The 25,637-nt window shown below is 43.5% G+C and overlaps 1 protein-coding gene across 1 annotated transcript in view; it reads left to right on the top strand.

Moving 5' to 3' along the window:
* Window positions 1-681: 681 nt before the first annotated feature.
* Window positions 682-25,637, top strand: part of cacna2d1a (calcium channel, voltage-dependent, alpha 2/delta subunit 1a) — a gene marked incomplete at its 3' end in the record, with an annotated part of 155,204 nt that continues 130,248 nt past the window's right edge. Inside the window, 1 exon segment of the mRNA XM_083794557.1 lies at window positions 682-1,444. Within this exon segment, the coding sequence (XP_083650683.1) occupies window positions 1,359-1,444 (86 nt within the window). The 5' untranslated portion in view covers window positions 682-1,358.

Below are 25,637 nucleotides of genomic sequence, written 5' to 3'. Positions count from 1 at the left end.
TCACTTTAAATTAAGGTTATACAGTGGTATACTTTACCCAAAAAAAAGCAAACTGTGACGAGGGTCCAGTAAAGTTTGTATTTGCCCTGCCCATGTATGTTGACCTTAAGACCTATGGAGACCTTGCAAACATGGACAGTGTGGACACATTTGAGCTCACTCGACTTGTCCATGATTTTTCCCACGTCATTCCATTGGGCTATATGGGCCTTCATTACAAATGAGTCTGTATATAGACACTCATCTCATGGTATAAATGATGTTATGCATTGTTGTATGCTTCTGCATTGTCATTATTGCATATTGAAACAGAATCGTTACGACAAATACGACCTATAATATTAATGAATTACAACAACTAAGTCAACTGAATTAAGCTATAGTTAAAAACTATATTAATTTGGGATGGGGGGCCTGGGCCCCCCTGGAACCCTCTCAAGGACCCCCGTGGGTCCCGCGGAACCCCACTTTGAAAACCACTGCTTTTGGAGTTTGGACATGCATTGCACGGTGCACGCGGTCCGCTCCATCGTTGCTCGTTACGCACGGCTACAACAGCAACAACGGTGGCCTGCCCTGTACAATACAGCACGGATCTACACAAGAGAAACTACGAAAAGCTTCGTTTGTCAGACTCCAGTTTGACAATAAGGATCGGAGCAGGAAACTATACTAATAGGAGCCCCGGCTCAGCCCACCGGGACACCGGCATGTCGTGGACAGTAGTGTGGGGCTGTTGTTGTTGAGTGGTCGCCAGGCGGTGGCCGTCACCGTGGACGGTGCTTTGCTTTGCCTGGCCCCGGTGGTGTTGCGTGAGAGACATCGAGAAGAGGAGAGCCCATACATGGAGAGAACCGTGCGTAATTATCGGGTGGGTGGAGAGGAGAGGACAGCAGGGGGCTCGGAAACTGATCTGCTGCTTTAGGAGGACAGACACTCCGGCTCTCTCACGGCGAGGTGGGGAGATCTGAGACAGACGCGCCCTCCTCCCCTTCTCTTCTCTCCCCCGACACCGTGCATCTGTCTGCCTTTTCCTTTCTCCTGTTTTTTTATGGTTTGTATCGCAGCTTGAGATCTGACAAACCTCCTCCTCCTCCTCCTCCCAGACAACGCTCTCCTCAACTCGCTGGGTGGGATCCGAAGATTCCGAACCAGCCCCAGATTTGTTTTGGAAAGTCGCACCGATGGCGCTGTGGTTGTTGTAGCCTCTCTATACGAACTGAGACCGTTCAGGGTGGATCGTTAATTTCTGGACTGTTGTTCCCCCCCCCCCCCCAGACGCATCTTCTCATTCTGGATGTTTTAGACTTTTTTTTTAAGGGGCCAATTGGAAATTTGGAATATAACAACGCGAAACCATGGATACATACACTTTCTCCACCAGTCTACTTTTACTGCTGTCTATTTCGTCCGGCTCAACAGGACATTTTCCGTCAGCGCTCATGTGAGTATAGCCTAGTAGCCTATGAAGAGCATTCATTTTATTATTCAGCTTAATTAACTAACAGTAACATGACATCTTGCTGTAATCTTATCAATCGGCTAAAGGCGACTTAAAAGTCATTGTTGCGCACCCCCAACACATGCAAATGTGTTTGCATTTATATAGCCTATAGTCGAAATATTAAGTATTTAGGTTTATTTAAAAAAAGAGGGGAAAAAAGACACGGAATTAATATTTTATTGTGACAATATGTCATTGCCAGGTCTCCTAATGAACTGAAGTGACAGCTGGCGATCGATCAGTGGTGTTTCCATAAATTATTACGTAACTCGCTGAAATGTATCGCTGAAAATTAACTCAGATTTCTAGTATATTGTCCTGAGAAGCGTATCATTTTCTAAAACCAGGAGTGCATTTTCATTTCATGCCGTGGCGATTACTTAAGTTCAGTTGTGACTTCTTTGGTTAAATAGCCTACCGTAGTTTTAAGAACGTGTGTGTGTGTGTGTGCGCGCGCGCGTGTGCTTGTGTGTGTGTGTGCGCGCGTGCGCGTGCGAACATGTGTTGACAACCAACAGCTGTGTGTGACTATACTCTGAATGCTTCCAGGAAGGAAGACTGTACGTTTACGGTCTCACAAACTAGCTGTTTTCCCAGAACTATCCCATTTATAGGTGCTTTTTCTACAACATTTCATCAATTTTCATACATTATATTTTCTGGGACACCAATCCGAGATGATTATTTATTTTATACTGATAGATTATAATCCAGAATCCCATGTCTAGCTATACTTACTGACGGTACAGTAGAGCAGTTCTTATGGCTGCAGGCTGCAGCTAACCGTTTGAAAAGGTGTTGTGCAAGTAGGGACCACATTTAACAGAAAATGTGTCAATATTGTCGACAAGGACCTAATCGCAAAACAAGTTTATAGATTGGCTATTTTTGAATAGCAAAAACATGTAATGGGTGTTGAGGCAGTCCCCGCATGGTCACTCTTTGAAAACCATTGCAGTAGAAGAGAGACAAAGACTCAAATTCACCAACATAGCCATTCGTATACATCCATCCACTGATTGTATTTACTTGTAAATGTATACTGTATGGTGTCACTGGGGACCCCCTGTGGGCTGGAACTCTCCCCAAGGACCCCCGCGGGGTCAGGGGTCTGTGAGAACCAAGGCCTAATTATAGAATTAAGTAGCATGGTGTGGTTTGGTTTGAGAGCGGGGTTACTTGTGACGTGAATGCTGTGTGAATACAGTTGGCTCATGTTAATGGTTTGAGAGCAGGGTTGTGACGTGAATGCTGTGTGAATACAGTTCAGGCTCATGTTAATTATGGTATAAATTGGTTGTTGTGCTTACAGCCTATACAGGCCTATAGTTTTGTATTATATTATAATACATGTATTTTAGTCGTGAGGGGCGGTCTGACCTGGTGTTTTATATGTAGCTGACTGCGCTTGACCACTGAACTCACTCATATGTGATTATGATGAGGTTTGTTTTTTCTAAGAGCCTGTGACTTAACCCATCCTGGGGGCGGGAACCCCTTTTGGTGTTTTAAACATGATGTTATAATTTAGCTATTGAAAATAGCAGATCTACAAGCTCATAGCGCGCCACCGAGTGGCGCGCTACGAGCTTGTAGGTCTGCTATTTTTGAAAAAATTGTGAAAATGTGCCTCAAATCTTTGAATATAATATATTGTTACAGAGTGAACATTTTAACTCAAATCTTTGCTTCTGGGGGGGACGGACATACTGTATTTTCAGATGGGGGTCGGCGGCCAATTACAGAATTTTTGGGGTCCTTTGAGCACCACTGATACAGAAACATGAGGTTTTTCAGAAAACTGTCAGGATTTAGAAGACATTTTTTTAATTTCGACGTCAGGCCTAAATGGGTTTTAATGACATTCGTACTTGCCCCTGGGCTTCTGCTTAAAAAAAAACAGAATTAAAAGATTTTTTAAAAGAAAGGAATATACCACTGTACAGTCAGTGTATAGTACACACATAAGAACAGCTCCTGTATGGGGGTAATATATACAGTTGCAGGGTGTTTCCGACCTTGCCACTAGCTTTGACCTGAAAACACCGTTGCTGGTTCATCAGTCAGCCTCGGGCCTGGGATGACTTATACGTCATCTTGTGAACTTGCATGATGAAGTAGAAGAGGTTTCATTTCCATCATAATCTGTATGTGCTCTGCATGTTATTTCCATCCCCTGGAGAACCACGAAACTCAGTATATACTGTACATTATATAATACAGTATAGGCTACTGTACCTCTTTGACCGGCTTCTCCCAGGAGTCTGTACCAGCTCAGTGGCCTTGTGGTTAGAGTGTCCGCCCTGAGACTGGGAGGTTGGGGTTCGATCCCCGGCCGGGCCATACCAAAGACTGTAAAAATGGGACCCAATGCATGACACTCAGCATCAAGGGTTGGATTGGGGGGTAAATCCCTGCGACATACTAGCGTCATGTCCAGGGGGTGTACTTGTACATCAAGCTGCCTCACGCTACAGAAACAGGAGATAGGCTCCTGCCCCTATGGGCCTCATGGCTACAGAAACAGGAGATAGGCTCCTGCCCCTATGGGCCTCATGGCTACAGAAAGAGGAGATAGGCTCCTGCCCCTATGGGCCTCATGGCTACAGAAACAGGAGATAGGCTCCTGCCCCTATGGGCCTCATAGCTACAGAAACAGGAGATAGGCTCCTGCCCTATGGGCCTCATGGCTACAGAAACAGGAGATAGGCTCCTGCCCCTATGGGCCTCATAGCTACAGAAACAGGAGATAGGCTCCTGCCCCTATGGGCCTCATAGCTACAGAAACAGGAGATAGGCTCCTGCCCCTATGGGCCTCATGGCTAGTTGGCTACAGAAACAGGACATAGGCTCCTGCCCTATGGGCCTCATGGCTACAGAAACAGGAGATAGGCTCCTGCCCCTATGGGCCTCATGGCTACAGAAACAGGAGATAGGCTCCTGCCCTATGGGCCTCATGGCTACAGAAACAGGAGATAGGCTCCTGCCCTATGGGCCTCATGGCTACAGAAACAGGAGATAGGCTCCTGCCCTATGGGCCTCATCGCTACAGAAACAGGACATAGGCTCCTGCCCTATGGGCCTCATGGCTACAGAAACAGGACATAGGCTCCTGCCCTATGGGCCCCATGACTCGGCAAGGCTACTTACTCCCAGGAGTTTATATCTGTCCTATAGCCCCCCCCCTCATATGCCCGGCTTTGTGTGTCTGTGTGTGTACCCCATTCATAGCGATGATTTGATTGGCTGAGCACCTCATTCATATAGCGATGATTTGATTGGCTGAGCAATGTACGTATTGAGGACAGAAAAGTGAGGACGCCAATTGTGATTGGCCAGAATGTGATGATGTATGACAGGGGTATTCAACTAGATTAGGTTGGGGGCCACAACTGTAGAATGATTGTGTGTGGAGGGCCGCAAGCGTGCGCGCGAAGCGCGGATTCTTTGGGATTCTACAAATGCATTTTGTGTTCAAACACAAAGATCTATGTAGGCCAGGGGTCCTCAACTAGAAATGCTGAAGGTCCACAAATAATAAGTAATAATAAATAAGTTTTGAATAAGACCATGGTCCAGTCTCATGCGCGCGCAAATAAAATTGCGGGTCGCGGGCCCCATGGGGTGGGGCTTCCCCCCTCGCCCCCCACCCCTAGAAACAACTATGGCTGATTACTGTCATTATGATAATCTAGCACTTTATATATCGCGCACATCATACCTGTAACTTTCTCTCATAAAAAAAAAGATTTTTTTTTTTTTTTTTTTTTTTTTTAATTACTATTCCAAGGGCCACTAGGGGGCGCTCCGCGGGCCGCATTTGGCCCGCGGGCCGCCAGTTGAATAGCCCTGATGTATGATGATCCTAAGAGCGCCCCTCACTTCACTTCACGCAAGTGTGATTTATTCCCCTCTACACAACATACGATACTATTATTATACGATACAACTGATTGCACTGAAATTAGTTTTGCGTCCATGACGTCACCATTCAAGAAACAGACAAGACATAGACATATACAATACAAAATGGTATAGACATTACGATTCAATAAAGTTATTCTTTACCAAAAGAAAGGTGTGCGGGCCCTATACCTCCTTCCAGACATTACAGAAAACACAGAAATATCACAGAAAACAATCAGGAACGAGAACATATGCACTGCTTTAACGATTTTGGTTTAGAAGCAAAGACAGACTGATGTACAAACGAGTTCTTTAGTCTGGTTTTTGAGTGGTGCAACCACTCCAAGGAACAGCAATGTCCTGTTGGTTCATGTGTCGTTAATGAGCACCAGCATATGACTATTAGTTACCAGTAGGGGCGCTGTTGTGCCAGAAACGGAGAGAGAGCTAGTGCTGCACGTGCTGCACTGTTGCCTGCTAATGAGAGAGAGAGAGAGAGAGAGAGAGAGAGAGAGAGAGAGGAGGGGGGGGGAGTTGCACCCTACATTTTCTTTAATGTAGGGACTCTAAACTGCCTCATGGAGGGCAACAGTTGATATTCATCATTTAAAACATGTCTGCCAATCGCCAGAGGCTCACAAGATGACCAGCACTTTTGGGTGAATGTTCCACCAGAATAGAGTTGTTGGGTAGATCCTAAAATACCCTGTAGATGTTCTAGCAGCCAACGGATCATGTGACACACGCAGAGGCCACAGTTGAGTCTCCTGAACTAAACGGATGCCTATTCACGTAACCTGGCCTAACCAGGCTTTCCACCGCCTCGGAGGAAAGCCTGGTCTCTGTTTCAAAAGTCTACATGATCCTGTCTGGAGTGGATGATATCGTTACGTCATGTTGTAGTATTGTTTTGTAGTCATCAGGATGATATCGTTACGTCATGTTGTAGTATTGTTTTGTAGTCATCAGGATGATATCGTTACGTCATGTTGTAGTATTGTTTTGTAGTCATCAGGATGATATCGTTACGTCATGTTGTAGTATTGTTTTGTAGTCATCAGGATGATATCGTTACGTCATGTTGTAGTATTGTTTTGTAGTCATCAGGTTGATATCGTTACGTCATGTTGTAGTATTGTTTTGTAGTCGACAGGCAGGAACAACAGGTGGCGGCAACTTCCTTTTCCCTCTCAATAAAAGCTCTCGTAGCCTGTGGCTTTTATTGAGAAAAATCGGTTTGAGGGAAAAGGAAGTTGCCGCCGCCTGTTGTTCCTGCCTGTCGACTACAAAACAATACTACAACATGACGTAACGATATCATCCGCTCCCGACAGGATCATATACCCTAAATGAAATGGTGCCCAGGCTACTATTCACGTTTTTCTTACAGCCCATAGTGCATTGCGTGTGTGTGTGCATAAATTTGCAACACTCTTGCTGTGTTGCCAGTTTTGTGGCCAGGTCTATGAAAACAAGCACAAATGAAAATCGCTGATCTACAAGCTCACAACGACACATTGTGAGGTTGTACATCCGTTATACACATGGAGAATAAATCGAAATATTTTGAATATTTTTAAAAACATTAAAAAAGGCACAATATGTTCAGATGGATGTCTGTGGACAATTACATTAACCCTATTAATCTGGGGTTCCTTGATGTGAAGAAATGTGGAAGCAATAAGCAACTACTGTACACTTTAGAATCAAGCCCCAAAAATAACATCAACCAGCATCTACCAATAATTTATCTGCAAGTGACTTTACAGAAAAAACAAGTCAAAAGTTGCTTATAATAAGCAGACATGGCCTGAAAGACGCATAGCACACACAAGGAGCCCCAGTACCTTTGGCGGGGAAAAACGTGGATAGCTTTGTGTTTATGTGGAACGTTTAATTTAGCTCTATATGCCTCACGAATCTAACCAACAGGTTCTGATCCTATAGTCTAAATGACCCTGTTTATATGGAGCGTTTAATTTAGTTCTATACAGTATATATACCTCACACATCTACCCAACAGGTTGTGGAGCGTTTAATTTAGCTCTATATACGTCACACATCTACCCAACAGGTTGTGGAACGTTTAATTTAGCTCTATATACCTCACACATCTAACCAACAGGTTGTGGAACGTTTAATTTAGCTCTATATACCTCACACATCTAACCAACAGGTTCTGATCCTATAGTCTAAATGACCCTGTTTATATGGAGCGTTTAATTTAGTTCTATATATATATACCTCACATCTACCCAACAGGTTGTGGAGCGTTTAATTTAGTTCTATATATATATACCTCACACATCTACCCAACAGGTTGTGGAGCGTTTAATTTAGTTCTATATACCTCACACATCTACCCAACAGGTTGTGGAGCGTTTAATTTAGCTCTATATACGTCACACATCTACCCAACAGGTTGTGGAGCGTTTAATTTAGTTCTATATACCTCACACATCTATACCCAACAGGTTGTGGAGCGTTTAATTTAGTTCTATATACCTCACACATCTACCCAACAGGTTGTGGAACGTTTAATTTAGTTCTATATACCTCACACATCTACCCAACAGGTTGTGGAGCGTTTAATTTAGCTCTATATACCTCACACATCTACCCAACAGGTTGTGGAACGTTTAATTTAGCTCTATATACCTCACACATCTACCCAACAGGTTGTGGAACGTTTAATTTAGTTCTATATACCTCACACATCTACCCAACAGGTTCTGATCCTAGTCTAACCCATTTTGCGGCGGGAACCCTTTTTGGTGTTAGCATTATGCTATGCTTTAGATATTGAAGAATAGCAGATCTACAAGCTCATAGCGCGCCACCGAGTGGAGCACTACGAGCTTGTAGGTCTGCTATTTTTTTTTAAGTCGAAGAACGACTGACATAGAAACATAGCTTTTTCAGAAAACTGTCAGGATGTAGAAGACACTTTTAGAAACTGATCTCAGGTCAGAATGGTAAACTGTCAGGATGTAGAAGACACTTTTAGGGGGGGGGGGGGGGAGGCACATGGCCACCACTCAGCCTAATGGCTCCGTGCAGCCTATGATGTCAGACTTGCAGAGTGCCCCCTTCCCTCGCCCATATATTTCATAGACACTAAGTGGATTGATCCAAAGATGGGCGACATGTGATTCATACTGAGAAGTTTGGCCCTGAAAGACCCACATGTTTTGATTTGGAGATTCTCCTTTTCGGCACCGGGCATCAGCCCATTTTGACCTGAGATCAGATTCTAAAAATGTCTTCTGCATCCTGACAGTTTTCTGAAAAAGCTATGTTTCTATGTCAGTCGTTCTTCGATGTTTTAAAAAATAGCAGATCTGCTATTTTTCAATAGCTAAAGCATAACATAATGCTAACACCAAAAGGGGTTTCCGGCTTTCCGCCCAAAATGGGCTAGGGGGGACTCTCAGAATGTGGCAAGAATAACAAGCTGTTGTGTACCCCACAGGGGTACAAAAATAGATGATCTATACAACCTCACTTTGATCTTGTACATGTGCTAATTCTTCTACGTTTTTTTTTCCGTTTTTTTTTAGTGATGGCAGAGAGAGGTTTCCTCCAGATGCCATAATTCTACAGTGTGAATAAATATGGTCTTGGCTTGCTACTGTATTTCGGAAGCTTGGACCTTTATGAGGAAAGCCAGACTTTGCTGGGGGAGGGGGGGAGGGACGGGAAGGGGGGGGGGGGGGGGGGGGGGTCCAGAATTTGTTTTGATTTGTCAAGACATTCTCTCTATGAAACTGCTTTAGCTGGGATTAATAATAATAATAACCCATTTAGGCCTTTCCTCGAAATTTTAAAATAATCTTCTAAATCCTCCAGTTTTCTGAAATAAATATTTTCACGATTTTTAGCTTTACATTTTTGATCGGCTATTCACTGTATTAAACATTTGTTTCCTAATTAATGGAATTTCTTAGATTTAAAAAAATGCCTTTTATTAACTATTTAATTTAACAAATTATTTAAAAAAAACAACTCATTACGTTTTTTTTAAATACATGAATTGTTTATTCTTTTCCTTTTTTTTTTTTTTTAAACAATTAAAAAAAGAAATTAGGAAACAAAGAAATTAAGGAATATTTGCTCGTACAAATGTGTCCGCGACACACACACATCCCTACCCTGTGTTTGGGAAGCGGTGGCCAATACCTTACCCATGCAACTTCATGCCTCCTTTTTTAAATGTGTTTTTTTGTGGCCTTTATTTTATATATTTTATGGAGGGGGGGGGGGGGGGGGGAAGACATGCAGTAAAGGCCGTCGGGATCGGGAGTCGAACCCGCGTCACACACTGCCAGACTTGGATTACCATGAGCCAAGGTGCCTGGACCGCTGAACCACGGCCCAGGCCCTTCATGCCTCTTTTAATCTATTCCTACTCTCTCTATTGACCCCCTTCTCTCTCTATCTTACCCCCCCCCCCTCTCTCTCTCTCAAAATTCTTTATTGGCATGATAAAATATGTCCGATTTAGTAAGCCTTGCTTGAGTGGCTCTCAAGCAAGGCTTACTAAATCGGACATATTTTATCATGCCAGATGATGTCATGAGGCCCGGTCGAGCCATGGAGCCTATCTCCTGTTTCTGTAGCGTGAGGCAGCTTTGATGCAAAAGTACACACCCCCTGGACATGACACTAGTATTGATGCGGAGTGTCAAGCAGGGAGGCACTGGGTCCCATTTTTTTTTAGAGTCTTTGGTATGTGACCCGGCCGGGGATCGAACCCCCGACCTCCCAGTCTCAGGGCGGACACTCTAACCACAAGGCCACTGAGCTTCCAAAGCATAGCATAAAATGAATCATATAACATTGGGTGTCCATTAAAGGGACAACAAAGTGAATAACAGACATCCTAACAATAATGCATATGAATATGAATGAATGGCTTGGTTCTTCTATCCACGCTGGCTGTCCCTCAGTTGACGACAACTCCACATGTATTGGGCTGCCAAAACGGACCCATTTTGGGTGGGAACCCCTTTTGGTGGTATAGCATTACGTTATGCTTTAGCTATTGAAAAATAGCAGATCTACAAGCTCATAGCGCGCCACCGAGTGGCGCGCTACGAGCTTGTAGGTCTGCTATTTCTTTTTGTATCGAAGAATGACTGACATAGAAACATATCTTTTTCAGAAAACTGTCAGGATGTAGAAGACATTTTTAGAATCTGATCTCAGGTCAAAAATGGGTTATAAACTGTTCTCCTACAAGTTACAACATTTTGAAGTGTCCTCTCTCTCTCTGTCTCTCTCTGTATGTCTCTCTCTCTCTCTCTCTCTCTCTCTCTCTACCACCTTCCACCTGTAAGTTGACCTTCACATGACCGTAGTGTCTCTTTGTGTCAGATATTCTGCCCACTCTTCCTTCCGTCTTTCAGTAACACGTCTCTCCTCCTCCTCTCCTCTTCCTCCTCCTCTCACAACATCCTCCTCACTCAGCGAGCGCATCTCTCTCTCTCGTGTTCATCACCTGTCCCATCTTGTCCATGTCCAACTCGGTGTGTCTCTCTCTCTCTCTCTCTCTCAGACCGATAAACATCCTGAAATCTGACATTCAAAATGTCACCGATTGCTTAATTCCCTTCCCAGAGATCCCAATGGCAGCCACAGTGCATGGCTATGGAGTCTAATGACTTTGTGAAGTGCTATAGATCACAAGAAATGCCGTTGCAGATTTTCTACATTTTGGCTATTTTTGCATGACACCTTGTACTACATTGCAGTGTTGATACTTTTACTTAAGTAGTACATTGTCTACCACTGACAGTATGTGTTTATAGAATTGACATCAATAATTTCTTATAATGCCCTGCTAGGCTCAGGCTGCTATATCAGCAATGACAATGACACTCTTTGATCTTGACAACTGGAACACAAGAGAGATGTTGAAGTCTCTGTCACCATTTGCCAACTAACTCCTCAGCATGAGGCCTAAAAAAACCCTGTGATCCAAATTCCAAATTTACCGACTTGACAATATGCTTGTTTTTTGGCTTTCGCCTTAGCCTCTCTCTCTCTCTCTCTCTCTCTCTCTCTCTCTCTCTCTCTCTCTCTCTCTCTCTCTCTCTGATGTGCACAGTTTTCGAGTTTCTGTCACCCTCCTTTCCGTTTGCCTCACTTACTTTGCTGTTTTTTTTACGTTAAGGCTAACCAGATTTCATGCTCAACCAGCTAAAAGGGGCTCTGCTCTCAAGACATGTCTGTGGCAATCTGTGTTCATAACGTATGAGGCCGATGCACTCCGTGTGTACATGGAGGGAGCCGGGGACCGGAGAGAGGCGTTATTCTGGGTCCTCGCTAAAGGGAAGAGGACATTAATTAAGCAATAATACACGAGAGGGAGTGCTATATACCGTAAGATGTTGTGGGTATGCTGTGAAGCATGTAGGCTACGTTAGGCATGAGGCAGAGTGGCGTAGATATGCACACCAATATCACAGTATATTTACAGTATATAGCACTAAAGTAAGTAGCCTTGCCGATGCCGAGCCATGAGGCCCATAGGGGGCAGGAGCCTATCTCCTGTTTCTGTAGCCATGAGGCCCATAGGGGCAGGAGCCTATCTCCTGTTTCTGTAGCCATGAGGCCCATAGGGGGCAGGAGCCTATCTCCTGTTTCTGTAGCCATGAGGCCCATAGGGGCAGGAGCCTATCTCCTGTTTCTGTAGCCATGAGGCCCATAGGGGCAGGAGCCTATCTCCTGTTTCTGTAGGCATGAGGCCCATAGGGGGCAGGAGCCTATCTCCTGTTTCTGTAGCCATGAGGCCCATATGGGCAGGAACCTATCTCCTGTTTCTGTAGCCATGAGGCCCATAGGGGCAGGAGCCTATCTCCTGTTTCTGTAGCCATGAGGCCCATAGGACAGGAGCCTATCTCCTGTTTCTGTAGCCATGAGGCCCATAGGGGCAGCAACCTATCTCCTGTTTCTGTAGCCATGAGGCCCATAGGGGCACCCCCTGGACATGACGCTAGTATGTCGCAGGGACTTACCCCCCAATCCAACCCTTGATGCTGAGTGCCAAGCAGGGAGGCACTGGGTCCCATTTTTAGAGTCTTTGGTATGACCCGGGCGGGGATCGAACCCCGACCTCCCAGTCTCAGGGCGGACACTCTAACCACAAGGCCACTGAGTATATAGCACTAGTAGTGTATTATTATTATTATTATTACTTGCACAAGCAGAGCGCGCAAGTAATATTTTCGCCCGGTCTCCTTCGTCGTGACAGCTGTTCCGCCATTCGAGGCTTACGCAGAAAAACATCAAATCTGTGCCTGTGTTGCTGGACCAATGATGATGAAATGACCATATTTCTTACGTCATCATTTAGAGCTAGTCATACGTATACTATATACATAATCAGTAAAAAATAAAATAGCAAATTGTGACTGATCTGCTGGGACCAGAGTACGTGGTGTGTATGTGTATGACTAGCTCTAAATGATGACGTAAGAAATATGGTCATTTCGTCATCATTGGTCCAGCAACACAGGCACAGATTTGATGTTTTTCTGCGTAAGCCTCAAATGGCGGAACAGCTGTCACGGTTTTTGGCGCAAAGTAACCACAGTATACCGCTAATCAACTTACAACTACACACTTTATACAGTATAGAGTATAGAGTATATATGTATACATATATAGTATATGCCTATATACTATATATATACTATATATATTTCTTACGTCATCATTTAGAGCTAGTCATACGTATACTATATACATAATCAGTAAAAAATAAAATAGCAAATTGTGCCTGATCTGCTGGGACCAGAGTACGTGGTGTGTATGTGTATGACTAGCTCTAAATGATGACGTAAGAAATATGGTCATTTCGTCATCATTGGTCCAGCAACACAGGCACAGATTTGATGTTTTTCTGCGTAAGCCTCAAATGGCGGAACAGCTGTCACGGTTTTTGGCGCAAAGTAACCACAGTATACCGCTAATCAACTTACAACTACACACTTTATACAGTATAGAGTATAGAGTATATATGTATACATATATAGTATATGCCTATATACTATATATATACTATATATATTTCTTACGTCATCATTTAGAGCTAGTCATACACATACACACCACGTACTCTGGTCCCAGCAGATCAGGCACAATTTGCTATTTTATTTTTTACTGATTATGTATATAGTATACGTATGACTAGCTCTAAATGATGACGTAAGAAATATATATAGTATATATATAGTATATAGGCATATACTATATATGTATACATATATACTCTATACATCTAAACATTAATCATTTCAAACGTTCCTTCACAGAGATACTGAGATTTGACAATTTACAGCGGTCGAAAGGACTTGCGCGCTCTGCTTGCGCACTAGTTGGCCATTTATGGCCTACTAGTGTGCAACAAGCAAGTATGCACTCGACAGAGTGCAGTTCTAGTTATTATTATTATTATTATTATTGTCTATACCACAGTGTATGTCGGTGACAACTGTGTGACATAAGAATCAGTATGAAACTTTACTCCACAAAATTCAAGTTGTTTCGTCATGTGTTTCCCTTCCCAGTTAATTAATTTACTGTTTTATGTTCATTGCCATTTAAAACTGTAATTAAAACAAATTTCTTAAAAGCCAATATAGAAAACCTGTAGTACGAAATATAAACATGATTTGTAATGAATAAAAGTCGGTCGTAAATGACCGGGGTTATTAAATGAGGAGGGTCAAATTTGATACCGATGAGAGGGGCTCCCTCTCCAAAAGTTGAGCTGCTTGCCTTTAGCATAGACATCGCCCGACCATTTGGTTCTATTTTGTATACACTCTGAGTCGAGGGGGTCCTCGCAAATAAAACATTTGAGGACCTCTGGTACTAGTGGACTCCTCATGTGCCATATAGTGTCGTTAGTAGTAAATAAGTGTCATATATATTCTGAAGAAAACCCGGAGACGTGACATTCAGTAATTATTGGGCCTGAGATCAAAATAAGAATGACCAAGTCTTTCTCACGGACACATTTGGCCTGTGTTTGGCGTACATGCTGTATTGAGGACCCCTGCATGTGGAGGGTTAAAACAAGAGAAGGGTGTCATGGTGGGCATGTGGGGCCTGAGGGTATTGGTGTGGCGGGTTTAAAGTGGTCTAGGGTTTCCTGGGCTGTGATTGACACGTCCCATGAGCCACGAGGGAGCCGAGACCACTAGCAGGTATATTTGAGGAGGCATGAAGTCCGCACGGAACAGCTGGGGGGGCTATATCTGTTACAGGAGCACGCATGCACAGCCGTAGGCGTAGGGTCTCCGTACCCGAGGCTAGAACGCTCAAGGCCTCACCTCACACTTGGGCTGTCGATCGTCATCTCTCAGATCGGTGTCGTTCTCACACCACACACCATTCTGACCTGAGATCAGATTCTATAAATGTCTTCTACATCCTGACAGTTTTCTGAAAAAGCTATGTTTCTATGTCAGTCGTTCTTCGATTTTTCAAAAATAGCAGAGATACAAGCTCGTAGCACGCCACTCGGAGCTTGTAGATCTGCTATTTTTCAATAGCTAAAGCATAACATAGTGCTAACACCAAAAGGGGTTCCCGTCCAGAATCGGTTAATCTCTCTATTTCTGTCTCTCGCTGTCTCCCTCCAAGCTGTCTCTTTCCATGTACTGTATGTATGTCCCTCTCCCGACCCTGTGACATACTAGCGTCATGTCCAGGGGGTGTATACTTGTGCAGTAAATTTTTGTGCAAATGAAGGCACTTCACGAGCATCAGAGCCCACAGTGTTCTTTATCTGTCCTCTCCCGACCCTCCCCACTCACTCATTTGTCTAGCCTTTCTTTCTTTCTTTCTTTCTTTCTTTCTTTCTTTCTTTCTTTCTTTCTTTCTTTCTTTCTTTCTTTCTTTCTTTCTTTCTTTCTTTCTACTCACTCACTCACTCACTCACTCACTCACTCACTCACTCACTCACTCACTCACTCACTCACTCACTCACTCACTCACTCACTCACTCACTCACTCACTCACTCTCTCACTCTCTCACTCACACTCTCTCACTCTCTCACTCTCTTACTCTCTCTCTCCCTCTGTCTGTCCCCCTCCTCCCCTCTTTTAACCCTGCAAGGCTATATTTAGGCTGGCCTCTTGTCTGGGCAGTGCAGTGCATACGTTCTGAGTCCGACAGGTTGGCCTACAGGACAGCGGGTGGTGGTTGACTAGCGTGGCACTGCATCGCATGAAGTTGTTCCCCGTCACTCATAACAGTCTGCAGAAGGTTCATGTGTATTGTGTACTGTATATACTGTACAGCCTAGTGTGTGTCCCTCGGTCAGAAAATAGCGGACCTCTCATTGTGAGCTCGTAGACTACGGCTATTTTAAGTGTGCGACAGCGACGGTACAACTTAGGCTTCAGGGTCAAACATTACTACCCAAAGAAGGTAAAAATATCGCTGTCCCCTCACAAGAATAGTAATACCAACGTGTGTGTGTGTGTGTGTGTGGGGGGGGGGGATGTATACTCTTGCGTGTACGTGTGTGTGTGCGTGCATGCATGTCTGTGTTAAAGGGAAAGGTGGTGGAGGTAGTGGGGTGGGGGTGTGTTGGAAGCATCCCAGCCCAGTATCAACTTCTCCACGATTTTGTGCCACATGGAACTTCCCAGGAATTTTTCCATTGCACCGTTGCCTAGGGCAACCGTGGGAATAGCTAACATCTGGTTGGACGAGTGCCCTGGCCAACCACAGGAAGCACATCTGTATGTTGGAACGGGGCTTCCTCGTGTATAAGGGATGGGATGTGTCGTTGACTCATTAATAACACACTAAGGCAGCAGGGGGTCTTCAACAGGGGGTCCGGGGACCATAGGGGGGGTCCTCAGAGTTACTACAGAGGGGCTGCCAAATCTTTGTGACTTTCAGCCACTTGCACCATTATTCAGGAAATAGCCTAAGCTTGTAAATCTGTTATTTTTGGCTAAGACTTTTGGTGTATGTAGATGGAAAAAACTGTAGACCAAGTACAGAGGTCAAGTTTACAAAGCGTAAATGTCTGAAAATATCACATTAGCATGAATCCAACATACAGCTAATTCACGTCTGTCTGTCTGTCTGTCTGTCTGTCTGACTGACTGACTGACTGACTGATTTCTGTTGGATTTCTCAGATTCTAGACTGATTGTCTAATATTGCCTTCCAAAGTTTTTAAGACTGGCCCGTTTTGTACAAAATGCTGCAAATCATGGGTCTAAATGGGTTACAGTATTTAAACCCAATGTCCATGCAGGGTTCTACTCATTGGAGAAGCCCTCTTTTTGTACCTAGTCTACACTACAGCAAATGTCTTCCTGTGGAGAGTTATGATTTTATGGCCAGGGTTGAAATCATCACTTGACGAAATGACGACACACTCGGGGGATACTGTAACTCCGTCATAATATATACTGTAACTCATCATAATATCTGCTTTCTACCTTTTTATGGCTATTTTTCTTTCTTCCTCAGTTACGCAGATATTGTCTCTTCTCTGGCTGCACATGTACATTTGTGCAACGTTACATTTTCAAAGCTTGATGTCTTTCGCCTGGTGATAACCTTTTTTGCCACACAGGAAACGATCATTCGTTTTTAATGTAATTGAATAGTTTATTCTTCTATTTGTTTAAAATGCAATGAATGTGAAATTTAAAACGGAAAGATCAGACCCATGAAGGTCCATTTGGTTAAAATTGGTTCACTCACCCACCCACCCACCCACTCACTCACTCACTCACTCACTGTACACTACTACACTCTCAAATGGACACTGAGGATTTGACCTTGTAGGAATATAGAATGATTCAACCTTAACCCATTCTGACCTGAGATCAGATTCTATAAATGTCTTCTACATCCTGACAGTTTTCTGAAAAAGCTACATTTCTATGTCAGTCGTTCTTCCATTTTTCAAAAATAGCAGACCTACAAGCTCGTATTGCGCAACTCGGTGGCGCACTATGAGCTTGTAGATCTGCTATTTTTCAATAGCTAAATTATAACATAATGTTTAAAACACAAAATGGGTTAAACAATATAAGCTACTTTGTTTACGGGTTCCCCCGAGGCCCCAGAATGCTATTTCTAGCCCAGTGCTTAATGCCTATTTCCATCGAATGTTCGCTTAATATGACATGCGCCGAATAGGGATGCTAGGGTACATGTGGTTAATTGGACATTTTAGGCCTGCAGGCCTAGTTCCCTGTGTGTGTGTGTGTGTGTGTGTGTGTGTGTGTGTGTGTGTGTGTGTGTGTGTGTGTGTGTGTGTGTGTGTGTGTGTGTGTGTGTGTGTGTGTGTGTGTGCTTTGAGCCAGAAGAGATGAGTATACGCTATGGTCTGGGGATGTGGACCTACAGTACAGTACAGTACATAAAGTACATAGATACAGTGAAATGTTGTGACTCAGAGATCAGACTTAGGTCTGCAGTGGAGAGGAGGCTATTAACCCATTTAGGCCTGAAAAAAATGTCTTCTAAATCCTGACAGTTTTCTGAAATACCTATGAAAGGCCTATATCACTCAATATTTCATGTCAATTAAGGACCCCAAAATGATCTGTAATTGGCCTCCGACCCCCATCTGAAAATATGTTGTTCCAGGGACCCCCCCTCCAGAAGCAAAAATTTGAGTTAAAAACGTTCGTTCTGAAAAAATATATTCCAAATTTGAGGCACATTTTCACGATAAAAAAATAAATAGCAGACCTACAAGCTCGTAGTGCGCCACTCGGTGGCGCGCCATGAGCTTGTAGATCTGCAATTTTTCAATAGCTAAATTATAACAAAATGTTTAAAACACCAAAAGGGGTTCCCACCCAAAATTGGTTAATGAAATGACATCATTTATTCCATAATTGGAAATGTATAATGTGTGAGGTGGTTTTAAGCAGTCCAGGCCAAGGATGTGTAAATCCCCCCCCCCAAAAAAAATGAAATATGTTTCATAATATTGTGAATGTTGTTTGTGGGAATAATATTCTTCCACATTTCCACACAGTCTGACATCATTGACTATGACTTCATCAGCGTTGCGGCAGAGATGCCACAGGGCAAGCCAAGCCGTAAATAAACCCTGTGGTGCTTTCAAGTCTATTGTGAGGAGTAGAGGGCCTGGGTTATTTTTCTCCTATATTTTAGTCGTTAATCGTTTTGCCAATAACACACATTTGTGTGTTGTCACTGCAGTTGTATTCCTTTTCTTTTCAAAATCTTTTTCTTTTCGTTTTTTAACAGTATATGGGTATATCAGGTCACAGATTCAAAATAAAAACTAAAATATCAGAATTTAGTATCAGTGACTGAGGTAAACAAACCAAATCACAGAGATCGTGGGGCAGACATAATGAAAAGACTAATGTTATTGTGCAAAGCATGCCCCTTCAAGACAAAAGAAAAACATTTTCTCCCCTTCAAGTCCCAATTTAGTAAAGCCAATTCCCAATTCCCCAGCCTCTCTACAAGTACTCCATCTCTGCTAACCCCCACAATCAGTCATTGGGAGGGTGAAGAAAGCCTCAGGTCTCCTCCCATACCCGGGCACTGCAGTTGTATTCCTACTGACTCACCTGCAGGTGAGGAGTACTGTATAGTCTACATTACGTCCTCCCGGTGGGGGCTCCTCACCTGGGATATAATACAGCTCACTCGGGTGTAAAAAAAAAATCATAGCGGATCTACTAGCAGTTGGTCATGATCAGTAGATCGGCTGTCTACTCTTGATGACACAGCGGGGCTTATGTGGTTTTAAACTAAGTGAAGTTCTTTTTTATTCTCTAGTAGTGAGGTTCACCCGCTGTTGGTTTAGTACAGTGCTTCTTAAACCTCTTAAAAGTCCACGACCTCCCAAAATAATACAATTTGAACCCTGACAAGCACTTGGCATGTTTGTTTTGACTCCACCACAAACCACTGGGTATAAAGTATACAAGCTCACACAGCATGTACAGTAATATTGTCATATTGTGACATGTTATGAGTTAAACTTGAGTATTCCTGGAATCTCACAGAGACACACTGATAACGCCTGTCACCGCCTGTCGTGTGACAATCATTCCACTTTAACCCATTTTCGGCGGGAACCCCTTCTGGTGTTAGCATCATGCTATGCTTTAGCTATTGAAAAAATAGCAGATCTACAAGCTTGTAGGTCTGCTATTTTTGATAAAAAAATCGAAGAACGACTGACATAGAAACATAGCTTTTTCAGAAAACCGTCAGGATGTAGAAGACATTTTTAGAATCTGATCTCAGGTCAGAATGGGTTAATTGGTTCAATGTGTGCCGACACCTGTGGCGAGGTGATACAGCGCTCTGTCAGGAGGACGTCTATTGTCTTGGACATAAAGAGGTGTTGGTGAGAGGGATGGCCAGCTATCTATATTAGTCACTGTGTGAGGTCACGTTTGTGTAACGGCAGGAGAGACACAGCTTGTGTGGCAGTTTCACGAAGCTATAGATTGATATACGGATTGATTGATTGATTGATTTATTGATAGATACAGTATAGATAGGCCTTTATTGAGCCCTAGGGAAATCCAGTTGAGAGCAATAATACCGCAGAAACCCGTTCGCTCAATTCTCGTCTTTGCATTGACTTTGTATGTAGTCACGCCGCTCTAACCATTAAAGTCTGAACGCTCACTCACACACCTATGGCTCAAATGCAGCGTTTATTTTGGCAGCAAAGTTTGACGTAGTTTTAGTCATGGTCTTTTGAATGCAACTTAATTTAGTTTTTGACATTTTGTTTTAGTCATCTGAAAATGATTTAGTTGACTAAATATCATGACATTTTAGTGGACTAAATGTACAGTTGATTTTGTCGACAAAAGATATATTTTGGCGGGCCTTGCTGGCGTCGTACTGCCTGATTTTACACTTGGTTGCATGCTGAAAATAGCAGATCTACAAGCTCACAATGTGTCGTAAGCTTGTAGTTCTGCTATTTTCTGGGCACAGCGAACAAACATAAAATTACTTGTCTTTTAGTACAATTGGATCTCTTCTCCGCTAGTCACTCCCTAATATTTTAGTGTAGTTTTTATTTGTTGACAAAATTCAAAAGTCAGTATATTTAGCCATAGTTTTAGTCATCATACAATGACTTATATTTTGTTTTTGTCAGTAAAAAAAGGTAGTCAACTAACATTTTTCGTCATAGTCGACAAAATCAACACGAATAATGTTTGTCGACTACCTTTTTTTTCACGGAGACTAAAATGTTAGGGAGGGGGACTAGTGGAGAAGAGAACCGATACTGGTAGAACTAAGAGAAGTAATTTTATGTTTGGTGGCGCTGTGACGTGTTGTGTGAGCTTTCTATATCGGCTTTTTTCCACCAAGTGTAAAATCAGCCATAATGACGCCGTCAATGCCAAAATACATTTGAGTGGACTGTAGATTAAGGACCCAGGAAGGACCCAACATTGGATCAGCAGGAAGGAAATGAAGGAGGGAACAGAGAGGAGGAAGGAGCTATAGGGAGCAGAGAAGAAGCATAAACAGGCTGAAAGCTTAATGTTTACTTAAGAAACAAAAACAGGAAGAGGAGGAGGATGGGAAGCCTCATTCCAGCGCTATAGCGGTTCTTTTTAGCCAGCCTCCACAAAGCGCTTCAATTACTGGCAAGCCATCATCCTCCAATCTCCCCCATCTCTCTCTCTCTCTCTCTCTCTCTCTGCTTCCAGTAACGGTGTCGTCGGCCCTCAGCTGTCCCTTCGCTATACGAACAGATTACAATAAACGCAAATTACTACCATTAGCGGAGCAGCATCGGAAGGGCTGGAAGCGGGGCCTCGCGGCGCTGCAAAACGTTTTACGCAGAGACAGCGACAGCGGAGGCACAATAAAAAAGTATTGGCATATAAAAGTATTCCGGTGAGGAGGAGGAGGAGGAGGAGGAGGCGGCTGTCAAGAGGGCTTCCTCCCCAGATGGTTTTGACGTTATTAAGAATATCGAATGTGGCTTGTGCTGCAGAGACTGCAGAGTAAGTAGACCCACTTCCGAGTGTCAAAACACGGAGATGTTTACAGCAGCCACGAGTGCACTGAAGTGGAACACCTCACACAGATTGGTTCTCGAGCCCCCAGGTTCGCCTCAGCGCCCGAGGGCGGCGTGCCATCTTTGCTGGCATTGGGAGGGGGCCTGGCGTGAGGCAGACGGTTTTGTTGGGAGGCTTGCTGGGATGATGTAGCACGCCACAGCGTTGGGATCGATGGCTGGACCTGACTGCCCCCCATCATGGCCGTGTGGGTGTTGAGATATGTCAGATCTGAGCCCCTTTGTGGAATAGGAGGCGAAGGGGAAAATAAACGAGTGGTTATTAACCCATTTAGGCCTGGCGTCAAAAATTTAATTAAAAAAAAATAGCAGACCTACAAGTTCATAGTGCGGCACTCGGTGCCGCACTATGAGCATGTAGATCTGCTATTCTTCAATAGCTAAAGTACAACATAATGCTTAAAACACCAAAAGCGGTTCCCGCCCAGAATGGTTTAAACTGGCAACGTTGTGGTGGGTGTATACTTGGCAAAGATGCAACGACTGAGTCGCACGAGCGAGGAAGGAGTCTCTCTCTACAGAATAACAATATTACGTTTGACAGGACATTCATCTAACGCATCACTGCTATTGTGAGATGCAGTTGAATCAATTGTGTGGTTACGCCGTGCGCAGGAACTGATGAATTATGAGTTAGCCTCCACTGTTCTACTTTTCAAATTCCTCGACAGCACAAAGAACAGAGAGAGAGAAAGATTAGAAACAAGTGAGTCAGAAAGTAAAGGCAAGACAAGTTGACTTGTATAGTACATTTCAACAGCAAGGTAATTCAGGTAATTCAGTCCCATTTTGGCCTGAGATCAGATTCTATAAATGTCTTCTACATCCTGACAGTTTTCTGAAAAAGCCATGTTTTTATGTCAGCTTGTAGATCTGCTATTTTTCAATAGCTAAAGCATAACATAATGCTAACACCAAAAGGGGTCCCCGCCCAAAATGGGTTAAGATTAAAGAGTAAAGAAGTACAAAATACTCACGCTATAATGTGTAATGTGATGTAATATAATAGCAAAGGACATTTGAATACAATTCAAAATAATAAGTAAAATACAACAGCAAAGTAAGAATACAATTACAGTGCAGAAGAAATGATGATGATGAAAAAGCAAAACGGTAAAAAAAAAGCATGCAGCTTTGATTACAGTAAATAAATTACAGTAGATTACAGTAAAATACCAAACAGAGGTCCAGGCCGCTGTCGTAGCGGTCGGGGGTTCGAATCGTAGTGACAAGACATAAAAGCAGTTTTATGTGGAAAGAGTTGGTCTGGAAATCTATTAAAACGGCTGTCTTGTAAACGCTTTCCTTTAGGCGTTAAGACGTTATGCTTTGCGTCAAGCACACATTTTTGAGTTAAGCACATTCTGGACGGGAACCCCTGTTGGTGTTTTAAAGCATTGTGTTATACTTTAGCTATTGCAAAATAGCAGATCTACAAGCTCATAGCGCGGCAACGAGTGCCGCGCTACGAGCTTGTAGATCTGCTTTTTTATCGCGAAAATGTGGCGTAAATCTTTTAATATATATTCTTTCAGAACGAACGTTTTTTAACTCAAATCTTTGCTTCTGAGATGTTCCTGGAATAACATTTTCAGATGGGGATCGGCGGTCAATTACATATAATTTTTGGGTCCTTGACATAAAATATTGAGAGTACCACTGATATAGAATCATGAGGTTTTTCAGAAACTGTCATGATTTAGAAGCCATTTGTAGAATCGTCAGGTCAAAATGGTTAAAAGCACACATTTAATTCTGGTCATAATAATATGATACCATCATTACAAATAATTGGTGTTGTCATCACTTAAGCCCCATTTGATATGTTGTAGTACTTATCTGATCTACCAGCTCACAATGTTTTGCGATGCGATGCCTTGTGGACTTGTAAATCAAAATCTCTGTACGTGTGTACGTCTGTAATCCACGTAGCTCCAGAACCCGCGTTCCACCACGCGGTTGTCCAGAACCGCCACAAAGGGCTCTGGTCAGGCTCTGCCAGTGGACCTAATGAGCCATAAAGCCCTTAACCACACCAAAGGGTCACCATGCATTGGACCCAAACATCTGGCATTGGTTGGGCCCTCATTGACCCAATTGATTATTGATTATACAACATAAGAATGAATTTTGTACAAGCACTCTGTATGTAGAACAATGCAGACTGGATATAGGCTACTGTACACACACACACACACACACACACACACACACACACACACACACACACACACACACACACACACACACACACACACACACACGCAGTGCAACACACTAGGGCTGTGCTCTTTTTAATTATGTTAAGAGTTCTTGTAAAAGAGCTGCGCCTGTCCTGATGAGTTGACCTCTGACCCGGGCAACCCCCTGCTGTCCTCGGAAAGGCCCAGTGCTCTGGTTACACACACACACACATGCACGCATGCGCACGCACGCACGCACGCACACACACAGGACAGCTGGCCTGACATAGGCAGTTTCTTTTCCATCCAGTATACAGAGATGGAGGGGAGGAGTCATACTGTACAAATCTGCATAAACTAAACTAAAGGCTTACTGTAAACCTACTGTACAACATTTTGTTTTCATGGGCAAACGATGCACTTCTGCTGCCAGTGCTAATGTCTGCTGATAAGCCTACATTGTTGACATTAATTACCCTCTTCCATTCTGCATAGTTTGTAATAAGGACAGAAGAATAAATAAGATAACATCATGTCCCGTGTTCAATTAAGCAATATTACACGAGAGGGTGTGGGTTAACATGATTATTGCCACGACAGGGATGCGGTCAAGAACGAGACGAAGTTGAGTTCCTCAAGCATCACTGAAGTGGCAATAATCACGTTAAACCACACCCTCGAGTGTAATATTGCAGTTACCCTTAAAACTAAGAAAATCGCATAATTTCTTTTTTAATGACAGATGTAGTCACTACGACCACAAATGTCCCAAGAAACTAGCTAGTCTAGCCACCGAGTTTGCTAGCGCTCTGGGAGAACAGAGCGGCTGAATTATTGTCTCCACCAGGCCGAAGGCATGTGGGGAGAGTATGTTTTGCACTCCGTCCGTCCGCGTGTCCGTCCGTCCGTCCGTCCGTCCGTCCGTCCGTGTGTGTGTCCGTCCGTGTGTCCGTGAACAGCTAATCTCGGCCACCGTTAACCCGGTCGATGCCATATTTTGCACACACACTCCTGGATGCCAACCATGAACCTCTGCCCCAAACTTTCCAGAACGGCCTGTTATAGCGCCACCAGGAGGCCGCTTTGTGCAAAACAAGTTTTTGCACAGTACACCTACAGATTTTGTCCAAACATCACGCAAATTGGTACACAGTCTCTCTAGAGCCATTCAACGAAACGGGTCTTTCAGATTTATCAGACTCCATCCTGATTGGTTAAGATTGGCTTCCAAAGTTCACAGGAGTGCTCAGTTTCAAACAAAATGCTGCAAATCATGAACACATCGCGTGATTTCCGTGAAATTGTGCACCCACATTCCCACTAGGCCGAGGACGAAATGCCACATGAACAATTTCAACTCAGCCTCAAGGTGGCGCTATAACTGGCCGAAAAAGTGTTTTTACCTCTAACTGCACGGATCTGTGGATAACCTGGTGGAGACCTGTGCCCGGAAGGGCACTTTTTCTAGTTTGTTTTGATTAGGTGGTGAACGTTGCTGGTTTAACCAACGGCTAGAAGGCCGTTTCAACCAATCAGATTGCTTCCACGAAACGACCTGTTGTAGAAATGTGTTATAATAAATAATCAATTGTAACTAAAGTTCTTTTTTATAATTGCAGTTAAAAAGTACCACATTTCTCTCTGACATGTATTGGAGTCAAAAGCATAAAGTATTGAAACACTCAAGTAACGTAAAAGCACCTCAAAATGAAGTATGCAATACTACAATCACATTTGACTTTCCACCACTGCCGGATACAATAGGAGGGACGAGAGAGAGAGAGAGAGAGAGATCCAGCAGGTCTCACACTTGGCTGGGTTTCACATGGTTTCATTTCACATGGTTTCACTCATCTCAGCCCTGGAGACTGAAGATACTGGAGCCGACGACCACCAGGCATTGGGGGGCTTCCTCCTCTTCCAATTGGTCCCCCTCTCTTAATTTCC

This window comes from Protomyctophum parallelum (genome assembly GCF_964188405.1).
Source record: "Protomyctophum parallelum genome assembly, chromosome: 22".
Classification (NCBI taxonomy): Eukaryota; Metazoa; Chordata; class Actinopteri; order Myctophiformes; family Myctophidae; genus Protomyctophum; species Protomyctophum parallelum.
Note: the sequence above shows the minus strand (reverse complement) of the source record. Positions and strands in the feature narration are given on the sequence as shown.